Source organism: Hippoglossus hippoglossus, chromosome 24, assembly GCF_009819705.1.
Source record: "Hippoglossus hippoglossus isolate fHipHip1 chromosome 24, fHipHip1.pri, whole genome shotgun sequence".
Taxonomy (NCBI): Eukaryota; Metazoa; Chordata; class Actinopteri; order Pleuronectiformes; family Pleuronectidae; genus Hippoglossus; species Hippoglossus hippoglossus.
Window position 1 is genome coordinate 3,267,053 of NC_047174.1, and position 26,817 is coordinate 3,293,869.

The 26,817-nt window shown below is 41.1% G+C and overlaps 3 protein-coding genes, 1 long non-coding RNA gene and 7 other non-coding genes across 13 annotated transcripts; 3 read left to right on the plus strand and 8 right to left on the minus strand.

Moving 5' to 3' along the window:
* The first annotated feature begins 129 nt into the window (after positions 1–129).
* On the plus strand, positions 130–1,785 carry LOC117758041. The gene is made up of 2 exons (XR_004613224.1): positions 130–1,021; positions 1,058–1,785. It is a non-coding gene; the product is annotated as an uncharacterized LOC117758041 (long non-coding RNA).
* Positions 1,786–3,443: 1,658 nt separating this feature from the next.
* On the plus strand, positions 3,444–7,131 carry pbk (PDZ binding kinase). Of its 3 annotated transcripts, XM_034579357.1 has the most exons (8): positions 3,444–3,529; positions 4,047–4,223; positions 4,526–4,665; positions 5,016–5,185; positions 5,337–5,466; positions 6,126–6,317; positions 6,456–6,693; positions 6,728–7,131. In XM_034579357.1, the coding sequence occupies exons 2-7, from the start codon at positions 4,048–4,050 to the stop codon at positions 6,686–6,688; spliced, it is 1,041 nt and encodes a 346-aa protein (XP_034435248.1). In that variant the 5' UTR covers positions 3,444–3,529; position 4,047; the 3' UTR covers positions 6,689–6,693; positions 6,728–7,131. The 3 variants fall into 3 exon arrangements, with proteins under 3 accessions (XP_034435248.1, XP_034435246.1, XP_034435247.1); XM_034579355.1 differs by having other exon boundaries at positions 6,456–6,842; XM_034579356.1 differs by having other exon boundaries at positions 3,450–3,533; positions 4,043–4,223; positions 6,456–6,842.
* On the minus strand, positions 7,014–19,083 carry esco2 (establishment of sister chromatid cohesion N-acetyltransferase 2). Its single transcript, XM_034579353.1, has 16 exons — positions 18,967–19,083; positions 18,224–18,291; positions 17,760–17,914; positions 17,353–17,665; positions 16,930–17,248; positions 16,551–16,648; positions 16,282–16,393; positions 15,993–16,080; positions 15,820–15,865; positions 15,492–15,630; positions 15,177–15,308; positions 14,799–14,888; positions 14,557–14,700; positions 14,242–14,426; positions 13,570–13,730; positions 7,014–7,448 (listed from the first exon to the last, which is right to left on the minus strand). The coding sequence occupies exons 2-15, from the start codon at positions 18,274–18,276 to the stop codon at positions 13,598–13,600; spliced, it is 2,007 nt and encodes a 668-aa protein (XP_034435244.1). The 5' UTR covers positions 18,277–18,291; positions 18,967–19,083; the 3' UTR covers positions 7,014–7,448; positions 13,570–13,597.
* On the minus strand, positions 8,076–8,148 carry trnaa-agc. Its single transcript has one exon. It is a non-coding gene; the product is annotated as a tRNA-Ala (tRNA).
* Positions 19,084–19,351: 268 nt separating the features above from the next.
* ccdc25 (coiled-coil domain containing 25) lies at positions 19,352–22,338 on the plus strand. The gene is made up of 9 exons (XM_034579358.1): positions 19,352–19,542; positions 19,701–19,748; positions 19,843–19,882; positions 20,305–20,356; positions 20,489–20,564; positions 20,801–20,904; positions 21,061–21,263; positions 21,610–21,655; positions 21,774–22,338. The coding sequence occupies exons 1-9, from the start codon at positions 19,518–19,520 to the stop codon at positions 21,801–21,803; spliced, it is 624 nt and encodes a 207-aa protein (XP_034435249.1). The 5' UTR covers positions 19,352–19,517; the 3' UTR covers positions 21,804–22,338.
* Positions 22,339–22,756: 418 nt separating this feature from the next.
* trnaa-agc lies at positions 22,757–22,829 on the minus strand. Its single transcript has one exon. It is a non-coding gene; the product is annotated as a tRNA-Ala (tRNA).
* A 646-nt stretch (positions 22,830–23,475) lies between these two features.
* On the minus strand, positions 23,476–23,548 carry trnaa-agc. The gene has a single exon. It is a non-coding gene; the product is annotated as a tRNA-Ala (tRNA).
* Positions 23,549–23,870: 322 nt separating this feature from the next.
* Positions 23,871–23,943, minus strand: trnaa-agc. Its single transcript has one exon. It is a non-coding gene; the product is annotated as a tRNA-Ala (tRNA).
* Positions 23,944–24,235: 292 nt separating this feature from the next.
* Positions 24,236–24,308, minus strand: trnaa-agc. The gene has a single exon. It is a non-coding gene; the product is annotated as a tRNA-Ala (tRNA).
* Positions 24,309–25,218: 910 nt separating this feature from the next.
* trnay-gua lies at positions 25,219–25,307 on the minus strand. Its single transcript is given in 2 exon segments — positions 25,219–25,254; positions 25,271–25,307. It is a non-coding gene; the product is annotated as a tRNA-Tyr (tRNA).
* A 1,083-nt stretch (positions 25,308–26,390) lies between these two features.
* Positions 26,391–26,478, minus strand: trnay-gua. Its single transcript is given in 2 exon segments — positions 26,391–26,426; positions 26,442–26,478. It is a non-coding gene; the product is annotated as a tRNA-Tyr (tRNA).
* Positions 26,479–26,817: the final 339 nt, after the last annotated feature.

Below are 26,817 nucleotides of genomic sequence, written 5' to 3' on the forward strand. Positions count from 1 at the left end.
TTTTAGTTTTAATTTTCACTTTCTTCTGTTTGATGTGGAAGATTTTTCACTTTGTTCACAACAGTTTTATAAAAGCAATAATACTTTAAAATGTTAAAGCTGATTAGAGCTGAATGTGTTAATTAACCAATAAGTCACTCATTGGGAAGAGCTTTGATCATTTCATAATCATTTAACCCATTTTCATGCTAAAACAATTCCATGGCTTCTGAGTCAGTCGTCTAATAGCATTATAAATTGAATATATTTGGATTTTGGACATAACACGAAAATTCCTCAGGAAAATCATGCTGGACTTTTATTTTTGCATATTTTATGAGGGCAAACAATCTATTAAATGAGAAATAGATCATCATCTTCATCATCTTCAAAACACCTGAATATACTCAATGCCTGTCTTAACATTTTAAGTGAACACTCAGTCAGACTGTAATGTATTCATTTGAGACTTTAATATTTCTGTTTCGTAGAGAGCTTGTCAGCAATCTGATAATCAGTCAGTAGAGGGCACTGCTCTGATGGTGTCATCATTACGATGGGTATTACTAATATCCCATAGTGCATTGGGGCCATTTTAAAGCCTCCCACCTTGAATCAGAGGTGTGTGGCAGGGGTTTGAAATTGGATCTATAATAAAAGGGCCTCAGCCGGTGTTCATTGGTCTGAAACACGTGAGGACGTCTTGACTCTTGTGTTTAGTCTGTTAGCTTTGGTCGCTTGATTAAACGAGGGCATGTGCACATGTACGTGTTCTCACAGTTCTGAAGATTCTCAGAGCCAGAGTCTGAGTTCTGGATCTTGTGAAGTGTTGCCAGACGGGTCCGGCCGGCACCTGGTAGTGACGCCAGCACCGACTGTGACTCCAAAGGCTTGTTTGAGGATCATGTTCCCGGCAGCCTCCAAAATATGCAGCTTGATGTAAGGAGGCGGAAGTGGAGTTGTTCTGCAAAGCGTTGCTGCAAGTCAGGGGAGAGAGTGATGAAGAGCACCTGAAGCTCACCCTCTTCATCTTTAACGTTCGGTCTGACTGAAGCTGACGAGGGTTCTTCAAGAACAGTCGATATTCAGGGCTAGCACTTGTATATCCTGCACCCCTCATGACTTCAGCTCTGTTTTATTTCACTCCTGTTGACTAGAGGTCGGCTTTGTGTAGATGTCACCTTCCATTTCTAAAGATTGTTCATTGACATCATGTAGGAACAAGTGAAAACCCTCTGAGATGTCACCCACTGGAGAGTTTCTCTACTTCTCACCTGATTTATAACCTCAGTAAGTCTCTGGAGGTCTTAAACCAGTGGGTGACGTCCCGGTGGGTTTGGATCCTCGTGTTGCAGCTAAATTCGACAGAAGTTCTTCACTGTCTATCAGAGCTCAGCAGGTAATGAACGACTGTGACGTGGTTTGATGACGCCTTAAAGCCTTATCTTTCAAACTAAGAACACCTAAGTGCACTTAAATGAGTATTTTTTCCTCCAAAGGATTTTTAAAGGGATTTGTTTTCATGTAAACTCGGTTATACTAAGACCTTTGTACTACTTTGGCATAACGGCTCTGAGCACTTCTGCATATACACGTGTGTGTGTTTTTATTACATTGTGCTGGTCATAACACATATAAGGGCTTCAGAGTTAACGTACAGGAGTAAATGCTTAACTCAAACATGATCATGTCAAGAAAATACATTTGCTTAAAGAAATACACAACTTTTTACTTAATGTTCTGTAGATTTTTGTACCACTAAAAATGTTGTATATGCACTGCTGAAATAATAAACTGTAGATTTGTTTAAACGGGTGAACTGTGTTATTACTCCTGGTGACAGAGGTGAAGTGGAAACAGGCTCCTCTGAGACGTCCGCAGGTGAAGAGAGCTGGAGGACGCCGAGCTGGACGTGTGTGGGACTCGCACATATGATTGCACGTGGACGTGTGTGCGCCGTGTACGAGATGTGACTGACGGCTCTGATGTGTAATTGCATGTATGAACGATTCCACATGCGAGGTGGATGCAGAGATGGTTGGCTGAAAAATCCGCTGATACGTGGACACACATGGACGACAGGGAGAACAAAGACCGTGGAGCTGATTGAGTTCAAGAGAGGTTCCACTCGTCCTCCAGGGAGGTGCAAGTTTAATATTGTTTATTTGATGCAGCAAAAATGTATGAAAGTGGAATTCCTATTACACATGTGTAGATAGTTAGATGATCCATTAGGCTGTAGCTAGGTAGGAAGGTGGATGGATGGATGGATGGATGGATGGATGGATGGATGGATATATAGATAGATAGATTCATTGTGTAGAGGGATAACTGGTCCTTTATGTGGACGAGGAGCAGGAATGTGATCTGTTGACATGTGGACGTGGAAGACTGGGACTTTCTGTCTTTCTCTCTCCCTCTCTTTGATTCTCTCCATTTCTTGTTTCCTCTGAAGAGGGATGAGCTCATGTTTGTGGCCTCTGCTGCACAGAGACGTCCAGCGGGAAGGATCACATATATCATTTCATAAAAAATAGAACAGTGAGAGGAATGTTATGTGCATCGCACGTGTCATCAGATCACATTCCTGCTCCTCGTCCTCATAAAGGACATCTGTCTGTCTGTCTGTCTGTCTGTCTGTCTGTCTGTCTGTCCGTCTATTTATCTGTCTATCTATCTCTCTATCTATCTCTCTATCTCTCTATCTCTCTATACATCTCTCTATACATCTATCTATCTATCTATCTATCATCTCTCCATCCATCTATCTATCTATCCATCTATCCATCTACCCATCTATCTATCTATCTATCATCTCTCCATCTATCCATCTATCTATCTATCTATCATCTCTCCATCCGTCTATCTATCTATCTATCTATCTATCTATCTATATATCTATCTATCTATCTATCTATCATCTCTCTATCCATCTATCTATCTATCTATCTATCTATCTATCTATCTATCTATCTATCTATATATCTATCTATCTATCTATCTATCATCTCTCTATCCATCTATCTATCTATCTATCTGTCTATGCACCTGACATAGAGTTTATAACGACACTGACCTCAGCTGGTAAAATAGCAGTACTACAACTGTAAACTATTTAAATCTCTCTCTATAAATATATATATATATATATATATATATATATATATATATATATATATATATATATATATCATTTTTTTAATAAATATTTTCTACAAGAAGATAAATCTGCTCTGTGTCTCTGAAAGAACAAGATTAGTTTCTGTTTTCTGAAATGGAAAAAAGAAATGATTTAAAACAAATTGATTTTTAAAAAAAAATCGTTTTAGACTTTCTTGAATCTCGTTGATTCAGAAGCTGGTGGTTTTCCTCGCTTCTGTTATTCATCTAAATCAAATCTGGTCAAATATGATATTATTTCTATAATATAATGAAATAAAGCCCGTGGCTCGGTTTGTCCCTCCCGAGCTCCCGTACCGTGTCGCCCAGTTTGAAAGTTGAGCGCGGAAACGTTGCATCTGAACTGTTGTGACGCGGAGATAAAAACCAGGTAAAGTTTCCTCTGAGAAGCAAACATCAGATTTTAATCTCAACAGAATCAACTTTAATCGGATTATCTTCGTGTTCATTTGTCGAATGATTCAGCGCCAACGCTCAGTTTGCTCCGGACGTTAAATTGAACCTTTTTAACATGAGGTTTGGTCGCTGCCGTGTTTCCTCCTTCTCTAAATGTTATGAAACCAAGTTATTTGTACAGTTGTTGGAGTTTTAAAATGTAAGTTTCATCTTAATCTTCAGATGTCGAAATGTGTAAAAAACAATGTTATTCACGAATCAAGTTTGAGGCGTTTTACTTTACGTCACTCCGCCGCTATTGACGTTACTACGCCAGCCTCCATTAAAAAAAACTGCCTTTTATCGTCGTTTTACGTTGTCATGGTCACGAACCACTTCCATGAATAAAGGTGACATAAAAGATACGTAAGGTTTTAATTCGGCTCCTATAAACCAAACATCCATGTACGAACTATGTGTGTTTTGACTGTGTCTCTGTTTCCCTCTGACAGGATGGCCTCCTCTTCCTCGTGCACCGATGACGATTCATTCAAAACCCCCAAAGCCATCAGGGTGAAGAGCTGTGGGATCAGTGGGAACAATGGTGGGACCCCCATCACCATCCCAGCTTCCCCCTTCATGAAGAAGCTAGGCTGCGGGACTGGAGTCAATGTTTACCTCATGGACAGGTCAGTGTGTCTGTGTGTCCATTATTCTGTAGTAATAATAAATATATGATGTAATATCAACATTCTTGCTATCACTATTATTGTATAAAAGTTATCAAAACAATAAGTAAACCCCCCAAAAAGTATATACCCTATAATATAATGAAAAACCATCATAATAATACACATACACCTCTTCAGTGGTGAGGTGTGGCACCTGACCAGGCAACCGGCGAGATTTCACTTTTCAAACTACTGCAAACGTTATTTTCTCAAGTCTGTTTATAAGTCACACTTCACAAGTGTCGTTGGACCCGTTTCAGGATGGGGAAGCTGAACGCGTCTCCCTGGGCCGTGAAGAAGATCAACAGCAAATGTGCGACGAGGCAAGTGGCCGTTTACCAGAAGCGCCTGAACGAGGAGGCGAAGCTGCTGAAGGGAATCGTTCATCCCAACATTGTCGGTGAGACGACTTCGCACGTGACTTTCAGTGTAAAACGTGTTTTACAAAGGGGTCGACTCTGCGCGTGACTCTTACACAGAAGCTTAAATGATCTAAAACTGTAGTAAAACAGTTGATAAAAGATTCACATTTCAAGACACATCTGTAAATGGTATTATATGAAAAGATGTAATTATCTTTTCTCCAAAGTAACAACAACACAAACATAATACTAAAAAACACATGTAATCATTACATCACTCTTAACTCTTTAAGACAAACGTGGCAGCAAAGTAATGGGAATAATCTGTGTACTGGTAATAAAGTTCTGTATTGTGTCTTTAACTCTGTGTGTGTGTCCCCACATCCAGGTTTCCGTGCCTTCGCTACGGCCAAAGACGGCTCCAAGTGTCTGGCCATGGAGTACGGAGGAGAGCAGTCGCTCAACGACCTCATCGAGAAGCGGCATGGGGACGGTCTGAAAGCTTTTCCCGCCGCCAACATAGAAAAGGTGGCGCTGCATGTGGCGCGTGGCCTGGAGGTAAATCACTGTCTGCAGCAGAGACCATCATTTAGATACACGTGTAAATACAGGGATTCCTCATTAGAGCCTCGTTCGGTGTTTGCTTTAACACACAAGCACATCGATAAACAATGAGTGACTGTTGTTCTCTGAACGTTTGTCTCTGCAGTATCTTCACAACGAGAGGAAGCTGCTGCACGGGGACATGAAGTCCTGCAACGTGGTCATTAAGGGCGACTTTGAGACCGTGAAGATCTGTGATGTGGGCGTGTCTCTGCAGCTCGATGAGAACATGAGAGGTCAGTTTGGTTTTTCAGTCACGATGACACACTTTGTTAAAATCAGTCACGTAGCTTGGATTTGAAAATGTGAAGGACAACTTATCAATAAACTTTATTTTCTAGATATTTTCCCTTTTGAATTTAGAAAATTAAGTTTCAGAAATTCTGTTGCTGTGGAGGTGAAAATCTAAAATCAATAATTTAATCCTCAGTCTTTCAGTTTTCTAAATAAACTTTGCGCCTGTGGTCAGATTTTAATTTGTGGTTCATGTGGTCATTTCCCAGCTGCAGCTCATCTTGAATCTGTGAGGAGACATGAGTTGGATTAATCATGGATAAAAACACAGAACAGAGAATGTTTGGCTGCAGACGATTGTTTACAGCAGCTGATTCACTTTGTTTCTCTGCCCAGACAGAAACATGAACGCTCTCATGCACATGTAGTTCATGTTGTCAGCCAGTGGGGGGTCTCTGCCCTTTTGGGTTTAATTTAATCTAATTACAAATTCCCAGATCCTCCTTTGTGACAACATGGCCAAAGATCACAAGCTTTGATTGTTAAAAATAATGTAATTTGGGGTTAGATGATTGTAACATGGAATGTTGTGTACTTAGATTATTGTTCAGTGAAACGTGAGTTTTTATTGAAGCTGCTTGTCTTCTTCTTCTGTCCTCAGTGTCGGACCTGAAGGCGGTGTACATCGGCACGGAGCCGTGGAAGCCGATGGAGGCTCTGGAGGAGGGAGGGGAGATCAGCGACAAGGCGGACGTCTTCGCCTTCGGCCTGACTCTGTGGGAGATGATGTCTCTGGCGATGCCTCATCTGGATATGCTGGGGGACGACGACGATGAGGAGGAGGAGGATGAAGGTGAGACAGAGATTTGAAGTTTCTTTATTTTGAGGGTTCATTACTAAACAAAGGTGGAGAACCACAACCTTACAACAAAATGAGAATTTACATCAGACCAGCATCAGGTGTTAATAAAAAGAGACCCTTGTGTTTCAGAGGACTCAATGGAGGACAGCTTTGACGAGGACGCCTACTACGAGAGGCTGGGGACGAGGCCGGCGCTGGACGCCGAGGCTCTGGGCGACTCGTACCGGAGGATGGTGGAGCTTTTCTATCTGTGCACAGAAGAAGACCCCAAGAAGAGACCCTCAGCCGCCCAGGTCGTCCAGGCCTTGGAGAGCAACGCCCCGCTGAACAAGACGCAGAGTGAGGCCATCGTTATCGACTGATGTGCATCGTCGCGTTTGAGCAGCAAATTCAGAATAATTGAGTCCAGTCAGGACTTTAGATATAGATAAATTAAAGGATTAAAGACGGCAGGTTATATCGGTAAACTTGAATCAAAGGCTCATGTTTAGCTTTTTTTGAGGTTCTTTGTATTTAGAAAAACAAACTACAACCTCCAGGACATAAATATAGAAGAAACAGCATCGTCACTAGTCAAAGTGTCGTTTGAATTCAGCTACAGGGACCAACTGGAATCTCTTACTGTAAATCTTTACTTGTATGTTGTCTTCTCTCTTGTTCCGTCGACTTTTATTGTAAATGTTTTTTCTTTACTTTCATTACTTGTCACTTTCTCTTAAAGTTATTTCCAAATCTTTGTGGACTTTCCATCATTGTAAACTTTGCTGTGTCACTAAATTTGACTAAAAAACCACAACAACCTGTTTTTATTTTAATTCTTATCTTTTTAATTTTCTATTTGTCAAAATTTCAGTAGCCACAGTTCACCTGTAAATAAATCTCCCAAAACTATCAGCTTTGATTCACATTAATAGTTGTACAGAAAACTATAAAACAATCAATTGTGAATTCACATAAAAACAGTGAACCTACTTCATCCTGATTAATAAAAAGTACACAACTGCAGCTTGTACACAAACTAAAACCTGAAGTCACTGCTTTGCATGTGAGGAACAATCCAACAACCGGCTGAAGATCTGTGAAGACGCAACACTCACATCGAGAGAACAGCCTGAATAAAAACATTTCATCCACACGTTCAGCGAGTTCTTTCCCAACATCACGCGACAAAGTTGTAAACCAGGAAGGTCGGCGTGCTGCAGTACTTGGTTGCGAACACTTTGCCGTCAGGTGTCGGGTCAGAGAAGGCGATTTCGTCCTTGGTCAGATGACTTCCGTACGTGAAGGTGCTCCTGAGGAGGAGAATTTGTAGAAAACATGCTTGGTAACATGGTAACATGCTTGAAAATATACTTCTTCTGAGAAATCATTAGTATTTGCTGTATTCTCTGGTGTGTGTAGCCTTAATGGGAGGCAAATACATTTCTACCTTCAGATTAAAAGTATTGTTCACTTTTATAAGAGAAAACTTCAAGGAAAAGGACTAAGTTTGTTTGGTTTCAGCTGTTTTGAGGCAAAAAACATTCTTGAATAGATCATTTGATGGAAACCAACCGTGTTCTCGCTGTTTTTTCTTTTAAAATTGAAAACTACAATTGTACAAATCTCAATAATTTCAGAATGCGACAAAGTGACGTGGCAACTTGTCCTTGTTCCCAGATGCTCAGCTGAACTGACTCTGAAGAAAATCCTTTCTGTGGTTTTGTTGTTATTTCTTAACCCTGATTTGTAAGAAGACGGTAAGATGTTTGGAGGATGCGGGCATCGATCCCGCTACTTCTCGCATGCTAAGCGAGCGCTCTACCATCTGAGCTAATCCCCCAGTATACTGATGAGGAGGCAGCTACGTACTTTATACCTGCAGTCACAACAGCCCTCTGAAGCTCCACTTCAAAACCACTGTTACAGGACAGATGTTTTTCTTGTGTCCGAACAGAAAATTATTTAAGGGAAAATATTACTGAGTAAACAGTGTGTGAGTGTGTGTGTCATTGCTGCTGCTGCTGCTGCTGCTGCTGCTGTGTATAAAAGTAAGTTCCACTTTAATATTCGATATATATATAAATTCTGTTATGGGTTGAATTTTCTTGTAAAGATTGGTGTGGTTTTTCACAGGGAATGTACAATGACTAAAATTGAGCCAATTAATTCCTAACCACTAAATGCAAAGATTTGTTTTGTTGTATTAAAACCTTTTTCTACCGGATGCATGTGTTGTTGCAGTGAATCCAAATATTAGCAACAGGGTTTTTACTAGTTTTCTACGAGACAGGACTTGACATGAATGTGAAGAACAGATGTGGACATTAATCACACTTATAAATCATCTTGGTACTTTTTTGACTCTGTGTTTTGACTCTGAAATCTGATGTTGTAAATTGGCAGAAAACCATCACCCAGACACAGCTTGCATAGAGTAAAAATCATCTTTAATGTGTAATTTGCAAACTACATTAAAATTGACTTTTTAAAACAGTACAGAAATTATTTGTAACTTTAACAAATTGGCTTTTCGACGTCATCGCCTAATTTGCATAATTGTAATGGACGCTGTAGGACAGACAAAAGTGAGAAAAAAACACCCTAAATATGTTTAGAACTACAAATGAGCTTTCTTCAGTTGATTGTTGTTGTTTTGTTTTTTTTATCTTGCTATTGAAATAGGCCATCACTTCTCAAAATAACTTCATGACTTTAATGCTGTGTCTAGACCCACATTACATAAATCAATTTTGTCCTGTATTGTTAAATGTTAGAATATCAAATTTAATCAAAAGGCTGTTATGTGGGGTGGAATTGCTAGCTCCACGTCCAACCCTCCTCCTTTATCCGGGCTTGGGACCGGCAAAGTGACCCAAAAGAGACACTCTGGCAGAGTTACTTTGTTTTTTTTTAATGTGTTTGGGTTTTTTTCTTAAGTTTGGTTTAGTTTCTAACCTTATGCTCCAACTAGGAGCCTACAACAAGTCACAGTAAACAATTAACATGCTGTTAAGGCTTTGCCTATCATGGAGGTATTCACCATCTTATGTAGAATTTAAGGCAAGGATACAAATCTACACGTTTCCTTTGGTTTATCACAGTTTACTCAGGTGAGCTCGTCATCAGGCCAGAAGCTAGTCGGGCTTCAGCTCGTTGTTTCGAAACCCGTTCAAGACTATTATACAATTTTTTTTCTTTTACCCATTTGATTTATATTGTTGTCTCAACGTGATGCTGACACGGACACATTAACTTGTGAAGGGTTTTTGTATGATGTTTATTTCAACGAGACCTTCAGTAGATCACCGCACTTTGGCGCTTTGTGAAAATGACGAATCTGCTGAAACTTAAAGGAATTGACGGAAGGGCACCACCAGGGGAAACCTCACCCGGCACGGACACGGAAAGGATTGACAGATTGATAGTCTGCAACCGACCATCAACATCTGGAATAAAGTAAACATATCACCAGTTGCCATGGTCACCAGTTTAAACCGTTAACACATTTGATTTGCAAACGTCCAGTTGTCCCTAACGTCCAGTTGTCCCTAACGTCCAGTTGTCCCTAGTTGCTTGTTAACTCTTGACGAAAATGGCTGAAGCTCCCGGCCGTTTTTTTTGTCCCCGGTGCTTAGAAGAGATAAGTCCGCTTTTATGGGTAAGGACCTGAGACACACAGCTGTTTTCAGTTTATTAGTACCTCCTCGTGTTTCTTGTACATCCCTGTGTTTATGTTTGTTCATGAGTTGTTTCCGTGTTTCATGTTTTCCCTCTCCGTGTTCTGTTTCCTGTTTTATTTTGTAGTGTCTGTTCCTAGTGTGTTTTCTTTCTTCACTTCCTGTCTGTGATTGCCTGCACCACACACACACACACACACACACACACACACACACACACACACACACACACACACACACACACACGGGGGTGATTTTAAAACTCATCAGCATGAACATGTCATCGCACCGACAAAATCCCTAGTTTTAGTTCACCATGAATGTTGAATTTTATCTTCAAGTCTGGAGATTTAAGTTTTGAATCGACAGCGTTATGTATTAAAGTTTTTACTTAAAATTGAAGTTCGTAATTGGCACTTTAAACTTCTCCTTAGTTAAACCGCTGCTGCGCTCCGGCCCGACAGCAGAGAAGGAGCTGAGGGATTTTAAATCCCATTCTTTAAACCTGCGTTAAATGACATCTCATGAGTTTTACATGTTCATGGAATTACACTTGTGTTGTTTGATGAAGTGATGTTTAAATCTGATATCCTGTGAGGGAGGATGTGATGTTTACGTGCGGTCACGTATTCTAACGACTCGTCGATCTGAGTTCAAGCACAAGCAGAAAAGTGGTCAACAGGTCATTTTTTCACTCCTGTTTTGCATTTTGCATTTTACATTTTGCATTTTACTTTTACATTAAAGTACTGTGTAAAGTACTTATTGTGTTTTTATGTTTTATGTTCATTGTATGCACCTATATACCAAGGCAAATTCCAGGTAGGTGTAAACCTACTTGGCAATAAATACTTCTGATTCTGATTCTGATTAATAGCATCGAGTCCCTCGAACAAAATTCTGTTCATTTCTTATTTAAGCGTTTACGATTTAGAGGCCTTTAACATATCATCCCTGAATGTCCAGTTCGTTCATCTTCTCATTCAGTCTGTTCATCTCCGGCCTCACTGACAGTGAATGGCTGACACCGGTTCTGCTCTGTGTCACCTTTTTCTTTTTTCATATCAACGATTGTTCTGGTTTTCTTAATGTTCATTTGTTTTTGCGCTGGCTGCTGCAGTCGCGAGTCTCTGCAGAGCGACGAGTGCACAGCCGGAAATCTCAACGCCTCAGACTGGAAGGAGGGAATTTCTTTTTCAATGAATGAGTGAACGAATGTTTAGTCAATAAAACTGGTTGACAATTTTATCAGCTGCTCCTGTCGTCTTTTCCTATTATTAGGGCCCGAGCACCGACGGTGGGAGGCCCTGTTGATATTGTAAGGATTTTTCGTAAGGAGTTTTCGTATTATTATTTCCCTTTTTGGGGCTTTTTCAGGGCCTAGACGTGCTCAGATCCTCACCGAAGTTTGCAGGAAGTACAAAGCCCAAAAAAGTAACTGTATTCTGGAGTAATTTGAAATGGGCGTGGCAAAATGGCTCAACAGCGCCACCTACGGAAAACCCCCTCATTTAGCTTTCGCCGATCCTCACGAAAATAAGGACAGTTGTGTATCATGACCAGACGCACAAAAAGGTCTCTCAGTGCATTACGAAAACGGCAACAGGAAGTCGACCATTTTGGATTTAGTGGTCAATTTGGCCATTTTCGTGAAAGGACGAGCTTTGTCGGCTAGTTCTGCGTTAGCTTCAGTTTTCACACTAGAGCTGAGATGTTAAACGCTGAACAGTGATAACGTGAAGCCTCAGTTATCAGAAACTGCACATTTTGAAGATCTCATGATGTGTAATGATTGAATAGATTGGTATTTTATTTTCGTTTTTGTCCGAGTAGCGTTCAAAACACATAGTTCGCACGTTGACCATACAAATACACATCACACGAATAAGGACCCAACTGGTCCTTTTTCTTTTTACATTACACTGGAGGCAGCTAGTGTCCAAAGAGCTTCCTCACTCAATCACCAGGACCTGTTCTATTTATAATATCATAATTAATAATTCATTACAATGATATTTATTTTATAGCGCTATAATGAGACCAGGCTGCACATCCATACAGGGAAAACACTGTGTTGGCGGTCAGCTCCAAACAAATAGCACTTTTTGGTCAGAATGTAGCTGGAGGATCAAACTACATTTAGACAGATACTGGACATATCGTTTGGCTAAATGTTGGAAGAGAATATCTTAAAGCTGCTTAATGTGATTCTGCTCTTTTTCACTTGTAGTCCGAAGCCACATTAAACAGCTTAAAGACCTTCCCAGTTGAAGAGGAGCATGTGGGCGAGTCTCTCTTTCTTTCATTCTTAAATACATCTGCCTGATCAGTATCAGACATGGATCACATCAGTAAAGTCCAGACATCAGTAAGTGAGCAGAAACACCAGCAGCATTGCTTTGGGTAAAAGACCCCACTAATCTCTGCCTTTGTTTCAAAGACATTACTTTGGTGCTGCTGTTATTTAAACTTCAGTGTTTTCTTATTGATAAAGAAGAAAAGCTGTCCAACATTGTGCTATTTACTATATGACACTATAAAAGCACTATAGTAATGAGTGTGTGTGTGGATATGTTGACGGTGAACAGACTAAGGACTCTTTGTTTTTCCCACAGAATGAAGTCTGGACCCACCCCCAGACCCCGCCTCCGTGCCATCTGTTCCCCCCCCCCTTATTCCACATATTTGTCTTAGTCGTGACTCTTGTGCTTGCTGATAATGCTGGGAGTAATTTATAGATTATATTAACCGGAGTGCTAAAATCTCCGGAGCATCTTCTCTTCTCTCGCTTGTTCCGTCGACTTTTATTGTAAATGTTTTTTCTTTCATTGTCACTTTCTCTTAGTTATTTCCAAATCTTTGTGGACTTTCCATCACTGTAAACTTTGTTGTCACTAAATTTGACAAAAAAAACCACAACAACCTGTTTTTATTTTATTTCTTATCTTTTTAATTTTCTATTTGTCAAAATTTCAGTAGCCACAGTTCACCTGAAAATAAATCTCCCAAAACTATCAGCTTTGATTCACATTAATAGTTGTACAGAAAACTATTTTAAGTGAACTTATAACAAGTGATCTTTGTAAACGTTTAAGAAACGACTCTAGATTCATCAAACAAAGACGACGTGTTTATTAAACCTATTTACAAAGCAGAATGAAGCAGAACAATCAGGGTTTCTGCTTTTAACAGTGTCTGTAAACATTTCCTTCCAAAGTGCTCAGAAAACCTTGAGCTGGGAGCGAGAAAGAAAACATCGGAACATTTACACGAATGAATAAATGAAGTTATGTGGTTATATTCAGAAATGTCCTTAACAAAATATAAACATCTGAAAGCAGCGCCAATATACATTCAACAGGAAACGGCAGCACAGAGTATAAATACTGAGGGATCACAGGCGTATTCACATAAAAACAGTGAACCTACTTCATCCTGATGAATAAAAAGTACACAACTGCAGCTTGTACACAAACAAAAACCTGAAGTCACTGCTTTGCATGTGAAGAACAATCCAACAACCGGCTGAAGATCTGTGAAGACGCAACACTCGCATCAAGAGCCTGAATAAAAACATTTCATCCACACGTTCAGCTGAGTTCTTTCCCAACATCACGCGACAAAGTTGTAAACCAGGAAGGTCGGCGTGCTGCAGTACTTGGTTGCGAACACTTTGCCGTCAGGTGTCGGGTCAGAGAAGGCGATTTCGTCCTTGGTCAGATGACTTCCGTACGTGAAGGTGCTCCTGAGGGGGAGAATTTGTAGAAAGTGGTGTTAAACACAACATGCTTGAAAATATACTTCTGATAAACCATTAGTATTTGCTGTATTCTCTGGTGTGTGTGTGTGTGTGTGTGTAGCCTTAATGGGAGCCAACTCAATTTCTACTTTATACCAGATAAAAAGTATTCACTTTCAGAAAAGAAAACTTCAAGGACTAAGTTATTTTGGTTTCAGCAGTTTTGAGGCAAAAAACATTCTTGAATAGATCATTTGTTTGGAAAAACAACTGTGTTCTTTTAAAAATGAAAACTACAACTGTACAAATCTCAATAATTGCAGAATATGACAATGTGACCTGGCAACTTGTCCTTGTTGCCACCTTTGACCTTTTTACCAACGTTACCAGATTCTCAGAGCTGAACTGACCCTAAAGAAAATCCTTTTTGAGGTTTTGTTGTTTAGTTCCCTTTTATATCATGTCCAAATACCCAAGAACCCTGATGTGTAAGAAGACGTTAGGATTTCATCTTCACCTGACGGTGTCCAACATGCGGGTGGCAACTCCCTGACGTCTGGCCAGGCTGAAGACCCAGATCCGGCTGATCCCACACATGGCTTGTTCTGGGACGGAGGAGCAGCACCAGGCTCGGTGTCGCTCCATGAAGTCGTCCTTGGTCATGTCCTTCTGTTGGTCCGGCTGCTCCAGGACTCTGTAAGCCTGGACAAAGTAATTGTAGGACAAAAAGAACAAAGCTGCATCAACTGGGGATGTTGTAGAAACCTTCAGATGTTTATGAACAAATACTAGAGGAAGGTGTTAATGACGTGTACACATCCAGCAGCCGTACCTGTCGAATGGGCTCAGCGATCAGACAGCCAACCACCATTCGCTCCGCGTTGATGAACAGGTAGGTTCTAGCCTGAGTGGGTCGGCTCAGAGTCACCTGCTGGAAACCCAGCTCGTTGTCCGCGACGCGACGCACATCCTCAGCCTGACGCCACACAAACAGGACGAGAGCATGAAAATCAACATTACAGATAAAGATAGGATTGTTGGTGGTTAATTTAAAACTGTGATGGCATCTTTTACCTTTTTGATGGCGTATTTGGGATCATCGGGCATGACCAGGAGAATCTTTCCGTCCCAGAACTCAGCCACCACCCGCTCCTTCTTCCAGCCCTGGAAACAACAGAGAGAAGAAGCTGCAGCTACAAGCCAACAACTCACAACGAAAGCTCACATGAAATAATCTGAACGCCGGCAGCGTTGGCAGAGAATCTCTGGAAAATACCAAACTACTTTAGATAGAAACAAGTGATTTCATCATTAGAGCGACAAAAGGTTCATAATCAGTGGGTTTTACAAATAAAACCTGTTTTGAATTTTCTATTTGAATTGATCTTTGTGGGTTATTGGTGCAGTTTAATATATTTACTGGAGTCCAGAGACATGGAAGAAAAGTTTTACCACAAATTTGATGGAGTCGATGAAGCGCTGGTGGAACTGGGAGTGTTGGAAATTGTCCTCTGGGTTGTCGGCGCTGTAAACCATCCCACATGAGCTGCAGGTTATTGCTCCAAACTGCTTCTGACCCGCATCCTGATGAGGAAACAGAAAAATACACGGTAAAATAAAAGGGAAACAAAAAATCCAACTTTCTGTGTCATAATTTCCATTTTCCCCTCGTACCGACAAACTTTTTGCACTTAATGTAGGTGGCATTTAAAAACAAAGCACAAAATATCTGCCCCGTGCTTTGTTCAAATAAAGACTTTAACATACGATGATGAGCTGGTCGTCGTCCTGCTTCTCTTTCCTCCTGCGAGTACTTCGCTCTTTAGCCGAAGAAGGCGTCTGCAGTGTTGTTACGGGGCCAGAGGGGGTGCTGCAGGTCACTGGAGGCTGCAGAGTTTTCTTTAACCTACAGGACAAAAAAACAATGAGGAACAATGTAGTGTTGTCTGGGTTTAAGACTCAAATGGCAGCATCAGAACATGTGGATGTTCTTTTCTGATGTTTATCTCATCATATCCACACATAAGTTCTATTGATGAAGGAAAACTGTGAAAGGGGAGGATGGAACCGACTGTAGATGACTAAAACATCTCACCTCTTGGACGCAGAACCAAAGATGGGATACACTGCTGCTGCAGATCCTGTGGAGATTTTTAAATAAGTAAAACAAAGCTCTACAGGAGCGACAGTGACATTTTAAACAACTCAAATCAATGGTGTCAGATGTCTTGTAAGTCGGTTGTGTTATTATATTGGAAGTGCAGCTACCTTTGGGCGAGCTGGAGGCAGCACTGGTCGGATCGATATCACTGAAGTCAAAGATGGGCACAGAGCCGTCGCCTGTCAGAGAATCGTCCTGGAAAAAGTTCAATATCGTGAGCGATATTTAAAAAAATTAGAAACTGGAGGATTTCTGAATGACCATAAATGTCTAGTTATGGTTAAAAATTAAAGGTGAAGTCAGACGATAATAAGAAACTGAAATTAAATCAGTCTTTAAACATGTGGAGGACCAACATGAAACAGTGTCTGAGTGTATGTGTACAAACTTGTGTACCTGAGTGTTGGTGAATGAAGCGATAGACGCTGAACTTGGTGACGGGGTCCTCGTCAACACAATCTTCAGCTCCTTGTGAATCCCATATTTCTCTGTCAAGACTTTAGGTGAGCTGAGAGAACAACATGATTATTGATCATCTGAAATCATTTGTCTTTACACCACAATATTGGTTTAAAAGAGAAAAAAAAGCATAAATACTTCTACACAAAATTTTGGCCAAATACACAGATTTGTAAACTGTCAAATTTCTACAATTATTAAAGCACCTAAATGGCTGTGGAGTTTCAGGCTCTTCGTTAACAGAGTCCATCCAGTCTGTCGGGTCGAACTTTGATCTCTGCTTGTTGCTCGGCTGGACGACGATCTGCAGGAAACAGGCAGGAGAAAAATAGCATCATTTTACATTAACATGACAACCTTTGTTAAAAAAATGTGGACGAGTGCCGTGATAAAAGCTCCATAGTGAATTCTGAATTCATCTTTAAAAAACACAATAAAGCAGCTGCTGGCAGAGAATTTGTTTCTTGATTTGATGTGATAAAAACGATCCATTGCATCATAAAACCATCTAGTGGGGGTATGATTCTCGTTCAAATGCAACAAATATAAAATGTTTAAACAAACAAACACAATGGTTCTGCTCACTTTTTCAGGATCTTTCTGTTGCTGGTTCGACGCCACAGTCGTCTGCTGCTGCTGCTGCCTTGTTTTCTCGCTCTTTGCTTGTGGCGGAGCGGCTCTACTTTTGCTCTGGACTGACGCCGGCTTGGTCGAGGACTTCGGTGCAGATTTCTTGTACATGGATGTCGGTTTCTTGCCCGTGCTGAAGAAGGCAGCGCCAACAAAGATCTTGGGTTTGGGCTTGAGGCTGCTGAAGGTGATGGTGATCGATTTCTTGGAGTCCGCTGGTTTAGTGTTACCAGTGGCAGCTGCAGGTTGTGCAGACGCTGGTTTAGCTGTGACACTGTTGAGTTAAATGATGAAATACAGATCAACACATTTATCCCAAAACAAACCCAGAGAAGCACCAACAGAACAGATGTGACAGGAAAATGACTTAAAACAAACCTGGTGTTAAACTTCGAAAGCCGGATGGTCTTTGTATATGTTGTGAAGTTGTTGATGCTCGTCTTCCCCACTTTACTAGATCCTGCAGGAACCTTTCTCAGCTTCTTGCCTCCCTTTACTTTCTTTTTATTCTTCATTACCGGCTTCTTCACCTGAGAGGGGGGCAAGGGAAGAGGAGGAGGAGAGGGCCGAGACTCCTTTATCGCCTTTCTCTCCAGTGGAGTGAGGTAGACGGGCTTATTCTTGCCGTAAAAGGAGCTCGTGACGATGGCAGGTTTGACGGGAGATTTACGAGGCGATTTGGTCGGTGAGACTAGAGAAAGAAGAACAATAATCAGACACAGGTGGTGAATTTAACATCTTCATCAGACTTTAGAGAACCACACAAACTGAACAAAGTCCTCTACCTGCTCGTCTACGAGGGGATTTCTGCGGGGAGGGAAAGTTAAACATGTCCAAACGTCCAGCTGGCTTCTTTCTAGTTGGAGACGACTGCAGGTTTCTCTGGGATCCTCTCTTCACGGGGGACGTCTCCTCTCTCACTCCCTTCTTGGCCGGGTGACTGGTGTTTGAGTGAGAAAAGACGAGAAGCACAGCTTTCATTAGGGTTAAAACCACGTTTATAAAAGCAGCATGTTAAGACACATCAGTTTTATTATCAGTAACAAAGTGACGCCTTATTGTCTTTCAGTAAACAGTAGCAGCCTCAGACAGGAAAGAAGATCTGTGACATACTTTGACACTGGTTAAATAAGTATTTGGTACTTGATAAGTTTTGCATACCAAAAAACTTCTTGACTAATTTGTAATATTCAAGTGTGCAGTTTATTTGGAAAGTAAATCTTTAAAATGCTTCAACCCAGTGTCTCACCTGTCAGAGTCCAGAGAGGAGAGCTTCCTCTTCCTGGTCGTAGTGGGCATCATTTCTCCAAATGTCACCTGCACACAGGAAAACTTCATCAAGATCTGACAACTTTACACAACTTCATCCTTTAACTAACCTACTCTCAGAATTTACTGCAATACTGGTTATACTGTGCAGAAGCTGGCTTGTGCTACTGCGTTTAATTACTCATTAGACTTGTCAGAATAAAAACAAGAGTAGAGAAAAGTGCTGCACGTTATTCTCACGCAGTTTATTCCCTCATCAACTATCCCATAATGTCAAGTGTTTGATATGACAGTGAAACCTCAGACAGTGATCACAGCTGCCGTAAAGCAGAACCACACATCTTTACTGCTGGACGTCGTGAAGGTCACAGATAGAAGTGCTGCGTTAAATCTTTTTGCGTGTGTTTGGCGCTAAATCAACAGATTGTTGTTAATGCACATGCGTGGATTCACCGCACGCGAGCGTAGCTTGTTTTTAGCGCCTGTTTGATAAGAAACTGACAAAGAACAGACAGTTGGCGGGATGACGATCTAAAGCAAAAGACGACTTTACTCTTTGATAGAAACTAAACGAGACATCGACTAACAGCAGCTCGAACACACATCAGCCATTTTGTCTGTCATTGCCGATATTTGTCTTGTTTTACGGCTCGTAAACAGACGCGTCTTGCGTTGGATGACTGAAAAGATAAACAAGCAACGTAATACAAACTGTTTTCTTACCGAACACGTTTGTGTCGCGCTACATTCACAGAGATTAAAGTTTAGGTTTAGTTCAAGTCTCTTCTTCTTCTGCTGCCCGCGTTTCTTCCCCGTGTTTTGAACAGCGCGCGTCTGCCTACCGGAAGCGGAAGTGCTGCAAAAAATTCCAGTTACCACAATACAAGCGCAGTGTTCCTGCTTACAGTGGCCTTCAAAATAAATCCTCACTCTATCCATGCTTCAAGCTGCTCCGTGACACTGTGCTAAACATGAGGTGGCTTGGCAAATAATAACGTGAGTATTTTCGTGGAGGCATTGCTATTAATATAGATATGTTTGTATTTAGTTTTTTATGCTTTACGTCAGATGGAGTTCAAACTTGTTCTCTGCCGTGCTTCTATTCTGAAGCCAGACCTGTGTGTGCTTCCGGGTGAACGTGCACACGCTGAAGTGTCAGACCCGTGTCTGTGGTTCCTCTGACCTGAACTCACTGGTTTCACACTTCACTGGTTTCCAGTCTAACGTCTCTCGCTCCTCGTTTGCTGTCGTCCAGTTTGAATTCGTGTAAAAAAATGGTTTTTTACTTCACGAGCGCCGGTGAGTGAAGCTGCCGGGCTAGCAGCACTGCTAGCTTGTAGCCTGTTAGCCGGCTGCAGGCACCGCTACAGATTGTATCGCTTGTTTTACTCCTGTGTTTTTTCAAACTGATATTTACTGTGAACTAATGTCTTAATGAATAATTCCTCCTCCGTCAGCGGTGGAGCCTCCTCACACAATCTACATGGGGAAGGACAAGTATGAGAGTAAGAGCGTTAGCATTGTTATTCTGCTTTTAGTACTATATTTAGCATTAGCCACGATTTATATACTTTAACTTCGTGTTGTTTTTGTCTCTAGATGAGGATCTTATCAAGTATGGCTGGCCTGAAGACATCTGGTGGGGGTTCACTTTTATCTCTTTTATTTTTCAATCAAGTTTGTGCTGATTAAGTGACTTAAAAAAAGTTTTTAGATCCTAAAGTAAAGTTAAGTGTGTTTACAGATCACGTAGTTTTGGAATTATCTGATAGAGAATGTGGTATTAAAACTAAACCTCGGCATACAAAGCTTTTTTTCTATTAGGTTACCATAATGATTTGTAAACAACCTTCTGAGTCAGTTTAGACTCTTTCTTACGCCTTTTGTTATTTCCAAACTTTAATATCCTCTTTTCATAACTGTTTATATTAGTTTGGTCATTGCACGTTTCATAATTAACATTTTCTTGTTCTGAGGTTGAAAAACAGATCTCATTATTAACAAACGTTTATGGATGTTGTATTTTGAAACTCAACAACAGACGCTTTTTTCCATGTCCAGGTTTCATGTGGACAAACTGTCTTCGGCTCACGTTTACTTGAGGTTGCCAAAGGTAAAGAGTCCACACAGTGAAGAACACCTTCATACATTCAGGCTGTGATACCTGACCACATCAGAAATGGCAAACATCACTGATTCATTCTAACTTCACATGTTTAGATGGTTGTCACTGTGTCTTTCCTAGGGTGGGACCATAGATAATATTCCTCCGGAGGTGCTGATAGACTGTGCACAGCTGGTGAAAAACAACAGCATCCAAGGTAAAGACCTGCGTCCTCACAGGCACTGAGACTTCCAACAAGCGGATTGTCTCCTGGGTTCAGTGACACCAGAGCCACAGCTCAACGAAGTGCATGAGATGTAGTTACAGAGAATATAAAAAATGTGTTTACTCTTAGAATTCATCCTGTTAAAATTAATTTTTCTGTTATTTTGACAAATGCGTACCCTTTGTTGAGCGTTAGGATGAATTCGAGTTCACTGTGTTTGTGTCCAGGCTGTAAGATGAACAACATCAACGTGGTTTACACACCGTGGGCCAACCTGAAGAAAACCGGAGACATGGACGTGGGACAGATCGGATTCCATCTCCAGAAAGCGGTCAGTAAACCGCAGCTGAAATAAAAGACTTTCAGTAAATGAAATGACAGCTTCATGTTCATTGAGATGATTTATGCCTTTGTCGTCCATCACAAGTATTTCATGGCTCCTCTGTCAGCAGTTTCAAGGTTTCCATATCTGTGCCGTGTTTCTCAGGTGAAGATCGTGGCGGTGGAGAAGAAGGTCAATGAGATCGTTAACCGTTTGGACAAAACAAAAGATGAGCGATACCCTGACCTGGCAGCAGAGAAAGAGTCGAGAGACAGAGAGGAGAGGAACGAAAAGAAAGCTGTGATCCAAGATCAGAAGAAGAGAGAGAAGGAAGAGCAGAAGATGAGAAAAGAGATGGATGATCTCAGGTATATGTGAGAGAGAGAGAGAGAGAGAGAGAGAGAGAGATCTGATTTTCGCTTTGTGAGATTCTCAATTTGTAATTCAAGTTGTGCGGTTTCAGAAACTTAACTTTCAGGATATATTTATTTTAGAATTCTTATAATTAAGAGCGAAACCTTGTCTAATATTCAGAAGTTATATGTATCTTGCTCCTGTTCAGTAAAATTTAATCAGATGTAGAAAATGTCCGAGTATCCAGGGTCAGATTCAGTCTCTAAAATTCAAGGTATAAAATTCCGATCAGAAAAACCGAGGGAAAGAAAGTTATCGAGATTGAATTTTGTTTTTCTTAAAACTTGTTTCTCTTTCCAGGAATTATACAACACTGATGAAGAGTGAAAATATGAAGAGTAATGAGGTAAGGGTTTCCACCAGCCAAGAGAAATCATACACACTGATGTTATATTGTGTAACATTCACACATAGTAAATATCTGATGAATTCTCTAAATGCCTTTCATCGCGTGTCGTTTGCAGGACGGTAACGATTCCGATGACTTCATGTAAGACGTGAGCACGAGGCAGCGAGCAGACGGACTCCGCTGCCCCGCTCAGGTCTGCTGTCAGGACACACCCTCGCTGCTTTTGCTTGCTCTTACTCTGCATTGACGTTTTGCGGGCAGGAATTTACAAAAAGAGACATTTGGATACCTTGAACTTTTGGCCACTTGGAGCAGAAAGCGAGCCAGTGAGGGGAGAGCTGGCGTCCGGGACCGACTCCGCCCCCGCAGACTGGTTCAGATGCTGCTTCCAAACCAAGCTGGCCGACCTCTTCATCACAGGAGGAACAGGAATAACGAGGGTCGTTCTGAGAGAAACACTCAAACAGCTGAACAGTGTGTGATTGGGTTTCCATGTCGACTGATGTGGATGTTTGATAAAAGTGGTAAAGTCTGTACGGCTGATTTAAAAACCCTGCAAACCTGAAGATGACAAACCCGTCTGTTCACTTTCTTCATGTCTCTGCCTGTCAGATTTTATTCAATTCAATGTATGAATTAAACTCCGTTAATCACTGGTGCTGCTTTCACTTCTATGTTGACAAACCTTTTATGTTCTTTCATAAACTTTTTCCAGCCTCTTTCATTCATTTGCCCCTGAAGTCCTGCTAGACTCTTCATTTTATCTTGTCTGCACAAATATTTACACAGCGTCTGTCAAGTTTCCTAAATCTTATTTTGTTCAGATAAGTGTAGTTTATCTGAGGAAACGCATCAAGGCGAGGATGAAATGTTTGGCTTTATTGCTTAAAAATACCAACATTTATACACAAAGAAATATAAGTATGTAAACATGTGCATGGTACTACATAAAGTTGTATATTTTGGATATAGTACAGACCTCCAATACATGAATATAAGAATGAAAGTACAACCATTGCAACGTATTAGCAAGAAAATACCACGTGTGTTGTTTGTCACCAAATATGTTCAACAATACATCTGGATGAAAACAGTTACTGGAGGATGCGGGCATCGATCCCGCTACTTCTCGCATGCTAAGCGAGCGCTCTACCATTTGAGCTAATCCCCCGTGTAGCTGACCATTGTGTGACGTCATCTCATCCAGAATTCTATAAAGGATTTTTTAAAGTGGTGGATATTGCTTTGATCCTCATTAAAAAATCTGATTTAGAAAAAACTAACAGAAACAATATTTTTCTTGTTTCAGAGCTGAACAGGTTGTAAATATTCAATAATATTCTGCATGAAATCAAGATATGACTATTATTCATAGAGAAAGAAGCTTAAAGTCATATTAGTACGTAAAAGTCCTATTTATTTCATAAAGAACCCTTTATAGGAATTACACATCTGACGTGAAATGACAGGAGGGCTGTGTAATGAATTCTGAGCGAAAGGGAAAGAAAAACTACTTTGGAGGATGCTGGCACAGTGACAAGGTTCCTCAATCCTCGCAGAGGAATTTAAAGACTGTAAGTAAATCAATAAACGTATTCGCAGGTACATTGATGTGCGAGATATTGCTTTTGTTTTTAGACTTTGTTCATAAATTCATCTTTTTATTGCAGGGCACGTTAGCAAACTGTCTTTGACTAGAATGTCTGACATGAGAGTAACCTTGTATCACAGTTTAAATGACAGAAGCAGTTTCTTCCTCCTTGTGTTAGTTATGACGTGTTTGGTGGAGAAGAATGATGCTGAGTCAATGAAAAGACTGGAGGATGCGGGCATCGATCCCGCTACTTCTCGCATGCTAAGCGAGCGCTCTACCATCTGAGCTAATCCCCCGTGTTGGTGTTGCTTGTGTGACGTCACTTTAGTGAGAATTCCATAAAGGACTTTTAAAAGTAGGGGGATAATATTTTTGATCCCTGTTAAACTTCCAGATTTACCAAAAGCTGTAACAGACACAGAAAGTTTTACACCTTATAATAAGGTCATCTTCATTCACAGATGTTCTTCTCTCCACACAAAAATACAGGAACTACGGAAGTAAAGAAGTGAATCAGAAGAATTAAAACATGGATCTGGTGAAACTGTGTCTTGTAAAAATCCAGGAGTTGGTGAAATAAGACCCGAGCGAAATACAAATACAAATAAAACAAAAGACTGGAGGATGCGGGCATCGATCCCGCTACTTCTCGCATGCTAAGCGAGCGCTCTACCATCTGAGCTAATCCCCCGTGTGCATTGTCTTCGTGTGACGTCACTTTAGTCAGAATACCATAAAGGACTTTTAAAAGTAGAGGATAATATTTTGATCCCTGTTAAACTTCCAGATTTACAAAGAACTGTAACAGACACAACATCTTCATTCATAGCTTGTTTTAGTTAGAGATGTTCTCTCCACACGAAACACAGGAACTTACAGAAGTAAAGAAGTTAATCAGGAGAATGAAAACATGGATCTGGTGAAACTGGGTCTTGTAAAATCCAGGAGTTGGTGAAATAAGAAATAAAAATAAAAACAAAAGGTGGAGGATGCGGGCATCGATCCCGCTACTTCTCGCATGCTAAGCGAGCGCTCTACCATCTGAGCTAATCCCCCAGTATATCGACGACAAGGCAGCTACGTACTTTATACCTGCAGTCACAACAGCCCTCTGAAGCTCCACTTCAAAACCGCTGTTACAGGACAGATGTTTTTCTTGTATCCGAACAGAAAATGATTTAAGGGGAAATATTACTGAGTAAACAGTATGTTGTGTGTGTGTGTGTGTGTGTGTGTGTGTGTGTGTGTGTGTGTGTGTGTGTGTGTGTGTGTGTAATTGCGGCTGCTGCTGTGTATAAAAGTAAGTTCCACTTTAATATTCGATATATATAAGGACCAATATATTACAAGTCTCTAAATCAACGAGAGCCGGGGAAGGATCCATGAAAACTGCTCTACACGTTTTCTCCTGTCTGGAGCGCCCCCTCGTGGTCATTCATCAGCAGTAGTTTCAGAGGAGACAGTGTTCAGAGCAAAGTGTTGTTGTTGTCCTTGTTTTAAAGTCTCCTAATGGAACAGCAGCCTCATACATGTCTGTTGTTTACAGTTTGTAAGATCTATTGTAATCATTGTTTATTCATTCATTCACAAACACTGTACTTTACAAACAGTGTGAGTTTTAGTTTTATTGCTAACGTGTGTTCTTATTGATCCGTCTTTGTTTCATGGCTGTGGTTGTTATTGTTAAGCACCTTGAGCTGCAGGTTATGTATGAAAGGTGCTGTACATATCAAATATATTATTATAATATTATTATATGTCTGGAATTTTGACCGTGTTGTTGTTTGTACTTTGCTGAACAGAAACTGTGTAAATGTTCAATAACCAATCGTGTAAATGAATCCTTTAATTTGAGGACATGTTGGATCCGCCCAGCGAACCTCTCACATCCGGGGCTTTAGCCTCAAGTATTGACGAGTCTTCAAGGTTACGCGAGAAAAAAACCTCACACGTGACAAAAGCTTCCTCCTTCGAGCCGGATTTGAACCAGCGACCTAAGGATGTCTGACGTCATCAACCTACAGTCCTCCGCTCTACCAACTGAGCTATCGAAGGGGACGAACCCAGAGCCACCACTGGAGAGAGTTGGGTCAACCCGATCAGTTCGAGTGATTTTTACGTGTTTGTCTCTTCACTTCACTTCTAAAAGACCAATAAAGACACTTTAAAGACTCGGGACAACTTCACAGAAACAACCAACTTTGTTCAACATTTTCAGTCAAAACTTTTGACCCGTTCCAGTTCTATAACCTGACCCCCACCTCGTCTATAGCCTGTGTATAGAGACTCGTCTACTGCCTTGTACGCGACTCTCTCTCTGCATGGCTCTGCTTCTGCAGGTGGTTTTCTGTGTTGCAGCGCCACCTGCTGCTCACTCAACAGCAGTGGTTACCGAGCCCGGAAACCGTGTGCACGAGACTTGTATTGACCAATCGTCGACAGCACGTGTATCGAACGTGTGCGTGTTTATTTACGTTGCTGCGAAGTTGTTCTGCGGTGACGTTACTGTTAGCATAGCATCGCTAGCATAGCTGTGAGGAGCGAACCTGGGATTCCACGTGTTTTTAGATTGTTTCATCAGACGCATTTACAATATCAGCTTTGGATACTTATTATTTTTGAGTTTGTTTGTTTCTTTTTCGTGAAGCACATTGTAGCCTTGTTAAGAAACGCGCTACACAAACAAAAGTTATTATTGTGTTTGTGTTTCCATTTGTCGCAGCTCTATAGTTATTTTTTTTTAGTTCGTGCTAAACGTGTAAGAAAAAACGTCCTTAAGGACATTTTTACGTTATTTTAACGGAACAGTACTTTGGAACTCAGTTTAGTCGAAGTTAGTCGAAGTCCGGGTTGCCAGGTCGTGCAGGACGGTCCATGAAGACTTTCAGCCTTTGTGAACACGGGGAGGTGAGTTGATTATGATTTAAAATGTGAATTATGAATCAAAGATAAGATTCGAGTGAGTTGCATGAAAGTGAATTAACTTCAGCAAAGGGACAAACAAAGTTTAATCGCGCGCCAACACCGATACAATAGTGAGGGGGGGGGGGGGGGGGGGGGGGACGCGGACGTGGCAACCATGCGACGTGATGTTGTAGTTACGTGTTTATGACGTAGGAAAGAAAAAAGGGAGATTCCTCCTTCGAGCCGGATTCGAACCAGCGACCTAAGGATGTCTGACGTCATAACCTACAGTCCTCCGCTCTACCAACTGAGCTATCGAAGGGGATGGAAACATACGATACCCAATATTCACTAAATACCATATGCAAGGAATTTTAGAAAACCTTCGTATTTTCGGGGATGTATTGTCCACCTGCTTCCACCAGGGGGCGCACGAGCACCGCGTGGCTGGATTAACATGTTACAAATGACCCCGCCCCCTTCATAACCCAACCATCACCTCCAGATTGCAAATATAATTATTGGTCTTGATTCTAAGTCTGAAATCTCTGAGGACCTAGACTATGTTCTACAGGATCAAGCTGGAGTCTTGGGTAAGTCTTGGAACCCAGCTCTCCTAAATGAAGAAGGCTCTTTAGATGACAGTGACATCTCCTCTGTC

Coding starts and splice junctions, on each gene's coding strand:
- ccdc25 (XM_034579358.1), top strand. CDS start 19,518: ATGGTTTTTTACTTCACGAGCGCCG. Junction 20,357..20,488: donor TTTACTTGAGGTTGCCAAAG/GTAAAGAGTCCA, acceptor TGTCTTTCCTAG/GGTGGGACCATAGATAATAT. Junction 21,656..21,773: donor AAAATATGAAGAGTAATGAG/GTAAGGGTTTCC, acceptor TGTCGTTTGCAG/GACGGTAACGATTCCGATGA.
- esco2 (XM_034579353.1), bottom strand. CDS start 18,276: ATGATGCCCACTACGACCAGGAAGAGGAAGCTCTCCTCTCTGGACTCT. Junction 15,631..15,819: donor TTTGGTTCTGCGTCCAAGAG/GTGAGATGTTTT, acceptor TTTGTCCTGTAG/GTTAAAGAAAACTCTGCAGC. Junction 15,309..15,491: donor ACGACGACCAGCTCATCATC/GTATGTTAAAGT, acceptor TTTCCTCATCAG/GATGCGGGTCAGAAGCAGTT.
- pbk (XM_034579357.1), top strand. CDS start 4,048: ATGGCCTCCTCTTCCTCGTGCACCGATGACGATTCATTCAAAACCCCC. Junction 4,666..5,015: donor CGTTCATCCCAACATTGTCG/GTGAGACGACTT, acceptor CCCCACATCCAG/GTTTCCGTGCCTTCGCTACG. Junction 5,186..5,336: donor ATGTGGCGCGTGGCCTGGAG/GTAAATCACTGT, acceptor TTGTCTCTGCAG/TATCTTCACAACGAGAGGAA.